This window comes from Anarhichas minor, unplaced genomic scaffold, assembly GCF_050575085.1.
Source record: "Anarhichas minor isolate MPS153535 unplaced genomic scaffold, ASM5057508v1 ptg000028l, whole genome shotgun sequence".
NCBI lineage: Eukaryota > Metazoa > Chordata > Actinopteri > Perciformes > Anarhichadidae > Anarhichas > Anarhichas minor.
This window is the reverse complement of record NW_027466474.1, coordinates 4,837,215-4,852,877: the sequence shown is the minus strand read 5'-3', so window position 1 is coordinate 4,852,877 and position 15,663 is coordinate 4,837,215. Positions and strand designations below refer to the sequence as shown.

Sequence of the window (15,663 nt, the reverse complement as noted above, 5' to 3'; positions counted from 1 at the left end):
GTAGAAGGTTTGGGGGCCCATTACATGTCTGTGTCCAGGGGCCCATTTTTCTAATAATTCGACCATGGCTGTAGATTACATAGATGTACAAGTACTAGCTATTCATTGATATAGTTTTGTATTAGAATATATAAAGGAACAGTGTGTTGGATTTAGGTGGGATTTGTTGACTTAGAATGACCCGGTTATATCTACAGAAGGAGCAGGTCCTCTTCAGAGTCCATCATGTTGCGCCTCAGTTATTCTACAGTAGCCCAGAATGGACAAACCAAAACATTGGCTCTTGAGCAGGGCTCTCAAACTCATTTTCACTCCGGGCCACATCAGCATCATGGTCGCCCACAAAGGGCCGGTTGTAAATGTAACTACTCGTAACATATTGTTAAATAACTCTCTGCATTTGATTATTGTTTATTCAAGTGTAAAAATATTGTACATGCAGTTATATAAATGTAAAAATATATTTAAGCACATTTCTGTTATTATAACTTAAATCCTTTTAATTTAGGGTTAAGAAACCCACATTACTCTATCAAAGATCAAACTATTAAAGAAAATAGCAAAGACAAATATCAAACAAGTTATTACAATAACTTTGTTCAAAGCTTAAAATCCTTTCAAGGGTGCGTTTGCACAATCCCACATGAAGTATTTCATGTGTTTTAAAGCCACGTTTAAAGTAGTCTTCAATGTACTCCCAATACATTTCCATGTCAAATGTACAGTAACCAGCCAAAGAGCTGCTTCTATGACTGTGTTTAAGTATCTCATCATTTTGACTTTCTATTTCATAATTTTGACTTTCAATCTCATAATTTTGACTTTCAATCTCATCATTATGACTTTCTATCTCATAACTTCGACTTTCTATCTCATAATTTCGACTATCGGGATATTTTTATTATCAAGTCTAACTTTAAAAAATAAATAAAAATAAAAATTTGTACTTTTTTATTTTTTTTTGCTGGCGGATTCGCGGGCCACATAAAATGACGTGGCGGGCCGGATTCGGCCCACGGGCCGGGAGTTTGAGACCCCTGCTCTAGAGAGAGCATGAGAGAGTTTTTTTCACTTCCTTGTATGTGGTTGATCCGTTTCTAGTTATATTGTAGGCCTACTTACTTTTAACTATATTCTTTTCAGAATATTACTTTCTTATTATATAACATCATGCAAAGCCTGAGGAGAGTCTCAGTTGTCTTCACGGATGTTTCTGCTGCTCTTGTGCTGCAAGTGAGCCATTGAACCCACAGAAATGTTAATTAAATCAGTGAGCAAGCTGGTTATCATTATTTCTGCAGCACAACAAGGCAGCGTATTGTAAATCTGAGCCTTGCACAATAATGTGGGCTTCACCGTCTTTCTCATGAGATCATTTTACCCCGTGGCAACGCTGCATGCAGGCAACATACAACGATGACATTACACAACAACAAACCTGTTTTAATCACAAGCAACAGTTACCTGGGTACCAAGTTAAACACCTGCTGGAGGTCACCTTCCAGTTTACCTGGCTGAATGTACCTGAGTTCATTTACTCATACTCTACTTAAGAACAATTTTGAGATACTTTACTTGAGTATTTCCGTTTAATGCTAGTTCTACTGGACAGTTTTTTAGAGGGAAATATTGTTCTATGCTGGAAACTTTATTTTTACCTTGAGAATACGTGTAAATTATGAGAAACTCAAGGTCTCACACACTAGCTTATACCGGAGCTCTCGACCGTATCCAACAGCCACCAGAGCAAACTCCATAAGATATGGTCAAAAGTGTTGCATATTTAATAAAATACTGCTTACATAATTCACAAGTTAATGCACCAGTAATAATGATCCAGTGTTGCCTTTATAAACTAAACTACATTTTGCAGCTAATATCTTTGCACTTGGGTTAAATGCAGGATGCTAGTAATGGAGTATTTTTAATGCAACTTGATACTACCTCAACCCCTGCCAGTAAGTGAATTGCCTGCTGCAGTACTCCTCGAATTAACCTTTATTTCAGAATGAGCTGGAACATGTTGCCGGTGAGAGGGAAGTCTGGGTCAGCCTGCTTGGCCTGCTGCCACCGCGACCCGACCCCGGATAAGCGGAGGAAAATGGATGGATGGATGGATGCTCTGTCTGGTTGTCTGAAGCTTTATTTCTTTCAGGTAGGAGTTTACAGCTGCTGAGCAATAGACAGTGCTACAAATGTCTTCTTTATTAAATCCAAATCTTCTCACAGTTTCAAGCAAACAGTCACATATTTGTCTCTTGTGTTTGATTTCACAGTTAACTCAAAGGTTTCACTGGGTATTAAAGCAAACATCACAGTGAATGCACTCCGGTGTTGACTCAGGGAGCAGTGCTGTTACCGTAAGAAAGTGCAGAATATGGCTGACCTGAGCAAACAGGGTTTAGGCGTGACTGCCAGGTATATATTGATGCTGTAAGAGCACTGCTAAAAAGGTATAAACCTTTATTTAGAATCACGTTATTGACCCTTAGACATTACCTGTATCATGTCAACTTGACCTGCCTCACAAAAAATCTCTGCTCTGTCTGGTTGTCTGAAACTTTATCTCTTGTCAGGTAGGAGCTTTACAGCTGTTGAGCAATAGACATTGCTGCTGAAATGAAGCCTGTAGACGCCTGTAGACTCATGCCACTCTCTGCCAAGTCTGTGATCACGCAGCCTCATGCTGGCAGGGAAGGTGGGCCAACCACACGGAACTTCAAGAGGCCTTTCAACACCAAATGTCTCCCATGCCTCAAGAGCTGTCGGTCACATTGCACTGAACCCGAAACCCCTTTACGACACGCCAGCACTGACCCAAAATATCAGACATCTAAACTACTGTTCACGCTTAGGTTGTGTTACATTAAATGTAATATCCCACTTTCGAATATGGACTTTGAAACAGTTTTATGGGTGGTTGCAACAATTTGCTCTCCGGTTTCTCAAGACATTAACGTGACTTGGGAGACTGGAGCATGCAGGCAGTCGGAGCTGGATTACAGAATATCAATGTCATGGTTCAAGCTCTTTGAGATTTTGTTGGAGCGTGCAATGAAAAATATGATTTCAAAGCATATATTTGAGGAGATATCACTCATTTAATGTGACAAATATCTAAACAAATAAACTATCATACATAAGTAGCTTTTATATTCTTCTTAAAACCATGGTTGAGACAGTTCATAGTGTAAAAGGAATAGTCTGAGGAATAAAGATAGATAAGAAGATTGATACTATTCTCATGTCTGTCCGTTAAAGAAAAGCCCATAGCCAACAGCTGGTTAGCTTAGGTTAGCTTAGCATAAAGACTAGAAACAGGGGTGGGGGGGAGACACAGCTACCTCACTATCCGAAGGGAAACTCTAAAGTGAATAAATAATTTTTGCATGAATTAAACAAAGAAGATGTAACGTTAGAGTTGCTGGTAGGTGAATTTTGTGACCATTGGGCAAAGTCAGGCTAGCCGCTACGTCTTTTTAGTGTTTATGCTAACCTAAGCTAACCAAGCTTCATATTTAACAGACAAAGATGAGAGAGTGGTATCTATCTCTCTCTCTCTCTCTTCTCGTCTAACTTATGGCAACAAAGTGAATAAGCAGATTACCTAAAATGTTGAGCTTTTGCTTTAAGTTCAGGCTCAATAGTAAATCTAATTAATGTAAATCTGTAGATTTGGTTGCTGTGTTTTTTTTATCCGTTTAAAATGGTGTAATAGAAAACCCTTTTTCTATTCACATTCACTGTCTGGCCAGCTGTCACCAGTTTGGTTGACCCAGTTTATCGAAGTGGGCTGAGGCACACTGACCAGCACAGCCATTTTGATTTGCAGCCATTTGTTTGGCCCATTGTAAGTGGAAGAAAAAGACTGCAGCCTCCCACCACAGGGCTCCTGCAGCACGTTCTATGCAAACTCTTTTAAACCGCGGTGTGATCGCTGCTGCTGGTCAGAGCAGCACTAGTTTGTTTGACCATGTCTGCCCTCCACTCTTTTCCTGGATGCCCTTCATTACACCACAATCTCTTCATCACCGCTGTGCCTTTGAGAGGGAAAAAAAACAAACATTGCAACCGGATTGGCTGCTTGTGGTGGAGCTGTTGCTAAGGGGAGGGTTTCACTAGGTGATGGATAGATGTGGCAGCTGGTGAGGGCCCGTTGGAGCAACATATATATAAATTTAATGTTTCATTAACACCGTACTGCATCACGTTTACTGTGACAAAGCTGAAGAAATATGTGATCGATATCATCCAAATCTAGACAAATTCCTGCAGGTTTTGAAGATCATGTGCCGTCTGGTTTAATCAAGTTTATTGTGTCACCTACATCAAGTCTTATCACTTCTGATGAGTCAATGCACTTTACAGCTTTTATAACCCTCCCAGTTGTTGGCACCATTTGAGATGATTAGTGGATGGTAAATGTCAACAAAATTAGATTACGTTTGGTCAATAAATCAAAAACTGTGCTGAGGGATTTGTTAACACTTTGTAACATGTAGAACAGCCACAATTTAATTTTATTAGTCTTAAAAAAAAAGCTCATCTGTAAAGAAACTTGTACAAAACCATTCAAAAGTACAAGAATTTGGTTTGTAGCCATTTTCTAAGATTGAAACCACAGCTACATGAGTGTTAAACTTATTGGTGCTAAAATGCATCAAAATTTTGGGCAAAAGCCCCAAATAAATATTTGCTTTACTGCACCCTGAAGGTCAAACAAGCTGCAGGAGAGTTGCATTTTAGCACAACTGCAATAAAACAGTGAACCAAAATGCATTTAGCTAACAAATTCTGCTTTAGAGCCACGACATCTTTAAATAGTCTCCTTTAGGTAAATCCTCAGTAAAGCACTTTAAAGCCCTTTACATTATATAAGCTGCTAAACTCACCCTACATAAGGAACAGCAAGTCAAGTAACGAGCTTACATCTTAATGCATCATTACACATTCCTGTGCAGCCTTCGGCACTGAAAAGAAATGTTTTCTAACTGAGCCGCAAGACCCCCAACATCCTTCCTGTTCACAGTGACAAACAAAGCAAATAAAGTTTCAAATTATTTATTTCAGTTTTACCATTTCAATATAAAATTTGAAATATCCAAGGACAAACAAATGAATAATTTCATCATGAACACCTTGATGAACCATTTAAGCAGTCATACAACGGGGAGTAATTGAACAGGGCATGAGGGTATAAAAAGAAAAGACATCAAGGCACACCATGTTACAGTAATACCAAGAGGAAAGATTTAAAAACCTCCGCAGGTTTAAGAGCCCTTCGGCTCAGCGTTACAATTATATTTTTGAAAAGGAGGGACAGAATAACCAGCATTCAATTTCTCCTACAGTCAGAAACCTTTTTATTCACAATCTGGTGACCATTTCATGTTCAAACTAGAAATGTAAAGACAAAAGGGAGGGCAAATTCCTCCATAAACCGGCGTGGTGGCCTCTGTTAGCGTGGCCTTATGGAACAGATTCAATAAACCTCAGCCACACAAAGCATCCACTCTGCACCGAGACAGGCAGAGGGACACGTGCGGGCGTCACTGGTTCCAGGTATGTTTTGGTCGGGAAAGTTTGAGTGTCGCTTCTCAGGAGTGAGAGAAGTCGCCCTGGTCAGTTCACTGACCATTGAGATCTATCAGGAAGAGATGGGGGGGGCCCTTCAACACATCCCATAGTGCAGGTCAAGCAGTCCAGGGGGGGGAGGGGGGGGGGGAAAGAAAGAAAAATGTAGCGACTTCTATCTCATGAAGTTTCCACCTCCAATTTCTCTCTTGTACCTGTTGGTGAGGTGGTCGGCTTGCAATGTGAGCTTGGACAGAACTCCAAACAGTCCTCTGAGGTGATAGTGAAACTGGTTCTCCAGGTCGGTGTTCTCGTCAGAAGGGAGGTCTCCAGTGACCGGCTGCTGCTGCTGCTCCTGCTTCACCGCCATCTCCAGGAAGCTGGCGCCGCTGCTCATCTCCCTCTTCAGGAGACCCCACTCCATGTCGTTCTTTATGGACTTGAGGAGCAGGTAGTGCTCGTACATGTCCTTCTGCTTGTTGGGACACGGCGGTTCGTGATTACGGTTGTTGTTGGGCTCCAGCTCGCCGGCGGGCCACTCCTCCAGCGGCACATCCCGCAGCAGGCTCGGCACCATGATGGTCTCGTCCATGTTGTTAGCGGCTGCGATGAAGCGGTGCATCACGTTGATGAGGGAGTGCTTGTTGCTGGCGGAGTCGATTTGCATCATTTTGAAGGCTTTTTAGGTCGGCTTGGTTACGGTGTAAGAGCTGGCAGGTGGTGATGTTAAGGCAGAGCTGCTCGGCTAGAGGTGGCTGATCTGCAAGAGGGAGAGAGGAAACATGAGGATGCAGCAAAACAATAAATAAAATTTAAAAAAACGGCACACAAATTGATGAAACGCTGCAAAAAAATGTAATAAAGCCAGGGCTGATGCACTTTGAAACACAGATTTACACATTGAGCATGAGCGCAAAGGGAACTAATTCATAACCCCACACACACACACACACACGCACACGCACACGCACACACACACACACACACACACACTAGTGCAGCTAGGCAGGAAATAACAGAGGCAGCTTGCGTCTCATCCGTAGCTCAACCCCCTCACACACACACACACACACACAATGCATTTCTAGAAGTTACATTAATAATCTCCCTCAATTTGCTGTAGTGCAACAGCCGACTCGCATCATTACGACCTCGACTTCCTGATATTAAATCGCATCAATAGACGACATTATTCGCGTCAGAGGCCTTACATATAAAACGGGCATTATTCGCGTCAGAGGCCTTGAATCTAAAAAAGGATGCAGACTGACCTGAACCACGAGGTAACCTGAGGAAAATGGTTCTTGGCGTGCTGGTTAAATATACCACGTCTTCTCAGCGTCTGCACACCACCCGCCGGGAAGGAAAGTCAAAATTTCCTCAACTGTCTGCCGGTTGAACTCAGACTTTATACCAGACAGCCGGGTTGGGCTGGAGGATAGACTATACAGTCCGCCCTTCCTGGATTTTTCTACGCAGCTCATTGGGCCAGCATGGATTTAGGCGGACTCTTAATAGCATCTGATCCAAAACTGACCAATCAGACGGCAGTTCAGAGCTGTCAGTCAACTGCGTTTGTTTGCAACTATCTGCAGCCGCTCCTTTGCAGACCGTTTGCAGCCTGAAGGCAAAACAGACTCAAATGTGCACAGGGAGTCACGGTGTATTTGGCTTTGTATTATAAAAAAATATATATAATGAATGCAAAGTCCACCGTTTAGTATTTTTCCTCATGTCTCCACTGTCTCTTCGGCTTCCTTAATTTATTAAGTTACACAGCACTTCCACCTGGTGGTTGGACTTTGTTAACTAAATCTTCCCCCCCACATGTCTGAACAGAAACTAATCATATTATTTTTACAATATTAACCTGTCAATCACAGTAGATACAAAATAACAATTTCCATCTACAATCTTTAATTATTCCAAAGCAAGGTGTTGGTATTACCTGATAGTTTAAGCTTGAAAATGACCATCTGTGTCCACGTTCAACATGAAATAGTGACACTATTATCTGCGCGTATGCTAGCAGTGCACAGGTGTATTTCATTTAGTTAATTATGATGATAAGACAGTGTCAGACCATCGTGGAGGTTATTAGTTACACCTGTGACCATCCTGCTGTGTGGCAAGTCTAACTCTGGAACCTGCAAAAGTCTAGCAGTCAGCTCAATAATATTATTTTTATTGGCTTGTGGAGGGATGTTTATCCATTAAGTTACAGAAAAACTGCAAAGTCTAGAAAACATTATCTTTTGCAGAAATAGATTTGTTAATATTTTATGTTAAACTTGTCAATCGACCCTTGACACTTCTTTTGCGGCCCTTTAGTGGAGCCCAACAAGTTAATTAGTCTTGACTGTAAGATTTATTTTGTCAACATATATATATACTGTCATATTACCAGAGTGCCGAGTTATCTTTGGTGGTATTTAAGGGAAATACTACATGAGTACACACATGCCATGTTAGTTTCTAATGAAATTACTGATTCTAACAGAAAACATGAAATCAAAGACTCATATTGTGACATTGAAAACCTCAGAAAACCTGTGTTTCATAACTTACTTTTGGCTTCATATATGAAATGTGCATCGTTTCAGTCCCCTCTCCATCTATAACATCAGGAGAATGTGTGTGTGTGTATACACACACACACACACACACACACACACACACACACACTATGTGAATTGTTGTTGACGTATCCTGCTCTAGATTAGGATAATCTGAGTGAATGAAACAGTGAATGCATTTCTAGATTTTCTCCAAAATTGTCACATTTTCATTTATAGCACACAATATTTGAGAGTTAGTGCCAAACCTCAATCAAAATGAATTCATACTAACTCTCGACAAACTGCACTGAGGCATCTAAACTATGCATCTATGCTATATCCTTACAGTTACATGAAAAGTTATCCCGCATATTGAGAAACTAAATTCCTGTTGTATTTTGTATGTAGTCATGTTCATCTGCATCTCTTCACATGACAGTAGCCTACAGACATCTGTGGGACAGACGCATCCTGAGCTGCATGCAGATCTCTGAGCACACACACACACACACACGCTGTTGAAGATACTAAATTTAATCTTTATTTTTTTTGTCTAGTATTTCACATGCATCCACAAAAAGAAGAACAATTTAACACTGACGACTGTGATATGAAGTTGGCCGGCGAATGTAACTGGCACACATGAATGCTGTTTTGTTTTTTTAACACTACTGGCCTACGTAATCAGTAAGGCCCATTCTACAAGTCTTGACTGTGAATCACACAAACTTGATTTCAGGTTGGCGACCTCTTCGTCCATCTCTCAGGCTTATTTTGGTTTCACACACAGACAGAAATTCACTTAGTGTTGCAGAGACGTTTAACATTTGTCTACAGAGTTGTTTTTTAAAGCATAATTACAAAATAAGGCAGCTGCATTATACAAAGACACAAATGGAAATGCTGACAATTGGTCAATTAACTGAAATAAACTAACATCTACGCTTAATAGAAATCCCGAATTAAATCTCAGGAGTAACAAATGATCTCTTAAATGTTCAGGTCCCTTTATTTAAACATTTGGTCAGACTACACTGCAGATAACATCCTGTTTTGGGTTTCCTTTTCCATTTTTTTCCCCTTCTGCTCATTTGTCATTGGTGAATAAAAGAAGAAGCAGTGGGCGTTTTTCCCTTTCTAAAATGATATCAACTAACACGCACACAATCTTAAAATCACAGGAGATTCTTTCAACTCTATTTGCATCAGGAGCTTCCAATCAGAGACCTGCAAAGACAGAAGGAAAAATGTCAGACAGGTTGTTAGACGCCGGCATAAAGCAGCTAGTCTCCCAACTAGGAACAGCAATTCAGAACAGCTCACTTCCTCAATATTTTATAACTTTGCCGATAACAAGTCTCACCTGTGGAAGGTCACCGTTAGACCATCTCATACTGGTTGTTGGTTATGTATCGAGACAAGCAGCAGGACAGGAATATCCCAATGAGCTGAGAGGAAACACGTTTAACGAAACACAGATTAATCAAAACAGACAGACTTAAAGGGAACGAAACGTTTTATCAGTTCTAAGAATAAATGTCCCTGTATAACCGCAGATACAGCTGTGCATAGGGCGACTGCATTGGTGTTTAGACAGGCTATAAATAACTGTACACAGACTATATTGCATAAACCATCATTCAAAAGCAAAAACGAAGGTTGTAAATGTTACTTGATTCTGCACAGCAACTATCTGGTTCAACTTTGACCTCCTGTACTTAGTTTTACAATGCGATGGTGATTCATAATCAACATGTTGATGTGGCCGCGTTTGCTTTCCAAGTCATAAAAATCATGGCTGTGAAAAACTCGTTCACTACTCAATATATAAAAAGACAGATAATGTATTCTATAGTGAGCAGAAAACTGGGATTTTAAATACAGTGCACTACTTTAAATAATGGTGCAGTACTAGTACTGCTTTATGAGAGGGTCCCAGTTTTGTTTATTCTTGTGCACGAGGACGCAAGTGACACGATTACAAATTTAACGCTTTAAGGAGTCACAACAATTTAAGGGTAACTACCCCCTCAAACCCTGCTAGAACCCTCTCTGTCGGCATATTTATAAAAATGCAACACGGTAGTGAGGGAGTGACTGGAGCAGGTGTGTTTAGTACGTATTAATGGTCATTGTCGCCTTTTAGACAGTATGCCATATATAGCAGACAGAAAATGAGGGGAGGGGGGGGGGGGGGGTCAGTGTCTTAAACAGCCTCCAGGACGCCACTAAAGCTGGAATTTATTAACAATATGTCTGGTTTCCTGCTCGCGTTATTTTATTTACTTATTGGTTAATTTAACAGAGACGGTGCACATTAATAAACATTACTGTCATTGCCACAGAATTAGCCAAAAGGTTAACAGATGTTACAAAGTCATCTGCCCAGATGTTGCCCTACTTTTCTCGCCTGTGTCACTGCATCCTAAATGCTTCTCTAACCAAAGCTACAAAAACAAGATACAACGCTGGAAATAAACAAATGATATGTGCACGCAGCACAGTCCCATTTGTTTTGTACCTGGAAGAACGCAATCCCAAAAGAGATCCCTGCGATGATTCCCAGGTTGGACTCCATCACATGGGTCACCCGTGCGAAGCAGCCCTACAGCAGAAATACACATTTATAGATGTTTTAAAAGCTTTTCAGCTGACTGATTGTTCCTAAAAAAAAAAAAAAAAACACAATCTTAAAGCCATTAAAACGACACAAGTATGGAGGTGTGAGGCAGTGAACTCACCACTGTGTACACCTCTGTCCCAGCCTTGTTGAGGTCTTTCAGAATCTCTGTTGAGCAGTTGGCGTTGTCTTTACAGCAGCTGGCAGGGACGCCATTCTTTTTAAAGTACTCTGTTTCGCGCCAGTCGGTGTAATTGTTCACCCCGCAGCAAAACAACTATATGGAAATAAAGCAAAATGATTAGTGTCGCAATAAATCTCTTTAAGCTACAGAAAATGGGTCAAAATGTATTTTTTAAATGATGTTTCGAAACACCAGCAGTGACGAGAGCAACATGTTTTAAACGTTAAACTCTATGTGGGTTCAGTGTTCAGTTGCCCTTTTACAATGTTCTTATATAAACTAGAGTTCTTTGCTTTGTACAGTGAGTAACAAGTGAAGTCAGATAAGAGTAACGCCATTAGCGTCGTGGAAAACAGCCCACTTACAGTCCTCTGGATGGCGTCCACAGCAGCGCTGCTGCTGCTGCTGCTGTCCGTGCTGTTGTAGGTCGTCACAGCGTTTTCAAAGGCAAAGCCTAACTTGGCCTTGATCTGGCAAATCAAATATATTTTAGAGAGCGGATGTGATCCATTAAAAAAAAAACATATTTGAGTGTTTTGGACAGTTAACTGACCTCATGTCTGAAGATAAAGCCTGAGACACCGGCCACAAGCTCAGCCAGGAACACCAAGGTGAGAAACATGGCATACTGAAGGAAGCAGTGCGTATAAAACAATCAAACAAGGTCACATCTCAGGGGAATATTTCAGGGAACTTGCTGCTGCACCTCCACTGACCAGTTTGAGCATCCATGGGCTGCCGCGGCACGTAGCAAAGCATCCGAACAGTCCGAAAATAACGATGATGGCGCCGGTCCCGATGAGGACGTATGGCGCATTGGTGCTCTCCTCGGAGGCCAGAGAGAAATAGGCCTCCAGGCTCACCTTCCCCCACACGCCCACGGCCAGCAGGATCACTCCTGTGAACTGAAGGCCACAGCAGGGAGAGTCAGCAGAGAGACAGAGACACAGACGTGCAGGTTTTTAGAACCAAAACCTGAGAATAAAGTCTCAAAACCACACTGGAACAGTTAACGCTAAGCAATAATGTATCAAATCACATCTATACTATTTCCCTTTTTCTTTAAATGATTTTAAAAAATAACTTCATGTTTATGAGCTAAACTTTGAAGACTTGACATCCAGACAAGTAAAAATGAATTGTTTTTAAAACCAGTTATTGGATGTAAAAATTGGACTGTAGAAGAAGAAATAAGACATGTTAATATGTAAGTTTGGGTTCTGGGAACTTCTGATATTTTCACAATATTCTGACATTTTACAGACCAAACAATCGTATAAATGAATCCAAAAAATATTTGTCAGATTAGTTGCAGCCTGAATTGAAACCAAACGCTCACACCACCTAACCTCTTCCATCCTGTTTGGTGAAAACGCGACACTATACTAACGCTATGATGATGCCTCCAGATATACCAGTGATCAGCACTGAATCTGGGATACTTTTAAATAAGAACCATGCTGGGGTGTGAAAAACACAATTTCCCTCATTGATTTCCTTCATTAAACCTGTTCCCAGTGGAGGAAATGCAGGTGAAGAGAAGCCAACGAGTTAAAGTGGGATGTTGGAGCTCTGACTCACTTTGTGTATCGAGTAAAAAACTCTAATATTGTTCACAATCATCGTATATTTGATAACCCCTCCTTGTGTCAGTCTTCAGATGCAACAGATCATATATTTATAAATTACCGTTCAACGTTTTTAATAAAAACACACCTGGGATTCCTGGGATTCCCCCCCCCCCCCCCCCCCACACACACACACACACACACACTAGCCTCAGCCTGAGTTTTTATCATCTCAGCATCTTTTGACTGCCCACACAAGTCATTAGCCTGAGGGGAGGCATCAGCTCAACCAGCCAAGAGCAATAAATTGGCAGATAAAAGCACTGACCTGAACTTTGTGTTAGCAGCAGCAGCCTGAGAGATTGCTGTTTGCTCAGTACAAAGATGGGGGGGGGGGGGGGGGGGCAACAACATGTCTGCTCATTATCTTCACAAGACAAGCTTATGTTTAGATGTTTCTTACATGTACTTACGGCTGCAACTAGCAGTTATTAGCAATTATTGTGACGATTATTGTCTAATTTAATTATTTGGTTAATAAACAATAATAAACTCTTAGTTAATTAACTGACAAGTCCATCAACAGAAAATGTATCAGGAACTATTTTCAGTAATTTTCCCAGTAGAAACACTAAACATTCTCTTGTCTTGGCTTCTCAAATATGAAGATTTGCATCTTTTCTTTGTCTTATGCGACAATAAATCTGAATATATTTGGGTTTTACACTGTTGGTCGACATTTGAAGATGTCAGCTTGGGCTGTTAGAAAGTGTTGATGCTAAAACTAATTTAATCAACTTTGCTAGCATATTATGAACATGTTTTTTAAGTTAGTGCCCAGTACTGTCGATTAGTTGTACATTAAAACCTCCTACAACTACCTCACATTAGCATAAAAGAAGAAAAGTTAACATTAATATTTAAAAAAGTTGTGAAATTTGCCTACATGAAAGCATACAATTAAACATACAAGGATAAGAAAAGGTTCCAATAATAAAAACTCAAATTAGTACCAAATTGACATAGTCTGTTTCTGACATATTATGGACCAAATGGTTAATCAAGAAAAGAAAGACGGATTAAATAGTGACAATAAGTTTGTTGCCACCCTATAATTAACTCTTTACAGGAAGTGATGTAACTGGAAAATAAATTACCTGCCCATACATTGTATCGTTGCAGTTTAACATTTAATTCAGTTGGTTTATAGTACAACAATTTAAAAAAAAGTGTTAAAACGAACCTTCAATAAATAACATCAGGTATAATAACTAAGTTAAACTGTAGTTTGTACGTTAGGTGTGACGTTTTTCTAAATCAGTGATAAAAAGTAGCTAACGGCTGTTTTGGACACAGAAACGTTGATAAATCTGAACACAAACAAACGGCTCCAACGGTCGGTACATTTTCAACAAGTGGTTCTTTGTGTCAACAGACAACCAGCTCTACTTAACTAAACTAAACACATTTACTCAACGTATTTAACTCCGTGTGATTGTTAGGGCACTGCGTTAGATTGCCGTGTTGGCAACAACGCCGCGGCTTTTAGCCCCATTGTTGCTCCTTTAGCTTGTTGTCCCCCATTACGTGACTGCAGCTCACCCAGAATATGAGGCTGTAGGAGATGAGGAAGGTCTTCAGGCAGGTAATCACTGGCTTCGTCTGAAGCCGTCGAGACGGCGGCGACATGGTTGTGTTTTTACTTCAAACTACAAAAAGAAAGGAGAGAAAAGTTGACTTCTCACTGAGGGGAGAGGGGGAGAAAAAAAACTTGAGGGATAAAGGGAGAGAGAGGGGGGAAGTGTCGTCACTAACCCAGATTCACTTTCCTGACGAGAAAAACAGATCCAAACAATCCAGAGTGAAGTCAGCGGAGACATTCATATCACATCGTCAAGTGCAACTTTCAGAATAAAAGCTTTAAAAAAGAAAACTGACTGAAAACACTTTCATTATTGTACACACACAATACCTTTAAGGGTGAATATTTAGTGAGGTTTTTTCTGCAAAACTGTCCTATTAAATGTGCATGTACAGTTCATCTTTTAAAATTAAAAATGGATAAATATATACAAAATGATGACATAATGTAACATTGAAATTACCATCTCATATTTTTTTCAATGAACGGGTCAAATGTTTGGACTAAATTTGACTTAATAAATCTAATATTTATGCTAAGTCTAATTATGAGAAAGTAAATAAATGTTCTAAAGTACTAGCTCATCATTTTGAATAATTTGACTTTCTCTCTGACAAGTTTGACATCAAATCCAAATGTTTGGCATTTTGGTCATGTTCATTTTACATTTCCAACATTCCATAATAATTTCCCAATTCATGGTAAATCAAAAGTATGATATACTTTGTCAAAATTATGAGAAACCTTATTATCTTTTATTTTTTAATTGACTTTCCATCTTATAATTTAGACTCAGTATTTGGCTTATGTGATCAGTTTGCTAAGTCAAAGTCTAATTATGATTTAGTAAATATAAAATGTGGCTCACTACTAGCTCCTCATTTTGAGTCAAGTCAAGATTTTGACTTTCTAGCTTACATTGTGGCTTTAAATGTGACAGTAACCTAAATGATTTAACCTTCTTAACCACAATTATGACATAGTAAGGTATACTTACTCGATCTCAAATAAATGCTTTTATTTTTAGTGCAGTAGCGTTATTTCCTGTCTGGTGCTGTCTGACTTTATAATAAAATTCATTATTCCTCTGGTGATGTGACACAGTTGAATTGGCTAAATTACATCAGGTAGTTAGATAAATAAAATTATCATAACACGGAGCTCATAAGATAAACACAAAGATGTCTTTTATTTTTATTACAGCATTATATCTTTTAGGCCTCCTGTGGGACACATTCAAACTAAATTAGACTTTGAAACTACTACATTAAATCGTGTAAATGGACATTAGATATTACAAAAGACCTGTGGGATCTATTATGTAACTGTACAGTGTATTTTCTGTTTTTGAAGCACTTTGTATATTGTTTTTAAAAAGAACTATATGTGCATAAAAGTTTTTATACATTATTATTAAAACAACAAAATTACCATTAGGAATGACTGAGGATGGGGATTATATGAGTAGCCTATAATAATCAGGGGAGATTAAAAATGTCGCCCATAAATCACTACAA

The 15,663-nt window shown here is 39.7% G+C and overlaps 2 protein-coding genes across 2 annotated transcripts; both read right to left on the bottom strand.

Annotated features, from left to right (window-relative positions):
* Window positions 1-5,045: 5,045 nt before the first annotated feature.
* On the bottom strand, window positions 5,046-7,005 carry mid1ip1l (MID1 interacting protein 1, like). The gene is made up of 2 exons (XM_076103460.1): window positions 6,846-7,005; window positions 5,046-6,334 (listed from the first exon to the last, which is right to left on the bottom strand). The coding sequence occupies exon 2, from the start codon at window positions 6,242-6,244 to the stop codon at window positions 5,750-5,752; it is 495 nt and encodes a 164-aa protein (XP_075959575.1). The 5' UTR covers window positions 6,245-6,334; window positions 6,846-7,005; the 3' UTR covers window positions 5,046-5,749.
* Window positions 7,006-8,650: 1,645 nt separating this feature from the next.
* tspan6 (tetraspanin 6) lies at window positions 8,651-14,193 on the bottom strand. The gene is made up of 8 exons (XM_076103449.1): window positions 14,107-14,193; window positions 11,653-11,841; window positions 11,490-11,564; window positions 11,302-11,406; window positions 10,874-11,029; window positions 10,654-10,737; window positions 9,496-9,580; window positions 8,651-9,359 (listed from the first exon to the last, which is right to left on the bottom strand). The coding sequence occupies exons 1-7, from the start codon at window positions 14,191-14,193 to the stop codon at window positions 9,512-9,514; spliced, it is 765 nt and encodes a 254-aa protein (XP_075959564.1). The 3' UTR covers window positions 8,651-9,359; window positions 9,496-9,511.
* Between the last annotated feature and the right edge of the window lie 1,470 nt (window positions 14,194-15,663).

Coding starts and splice junctions, on each gene's coding strand:
- mid1ip1l (XM_076103460.1), bottom strand. CDS start 6,244: ATGATGCAAATCGACTCCGCCAGCAACAAGCACTCCCTCATCAACGTG.
- tspan6 (XM_076103449.1), bottom strand. CDS start 14,193: ATGTCGCCGCCGTCTCGACGGCTTCAGACGAAGCCAGTGATTACCTGC. Junction 11,030..11,301: donor TGGACGCCATCCAGAGGACT/GTAAGTGGGCTG, acceptor ATTTCCATATAG/TTGTTTTGCTGCGGGGTGAA. Junction 9,581..10,653: donor TTGGGATTGCGTTCTTCCAG/GTACAAAACAAA, acceptor GTTTCCTCTCAG/CTCATTGGGATATTCCTGTC.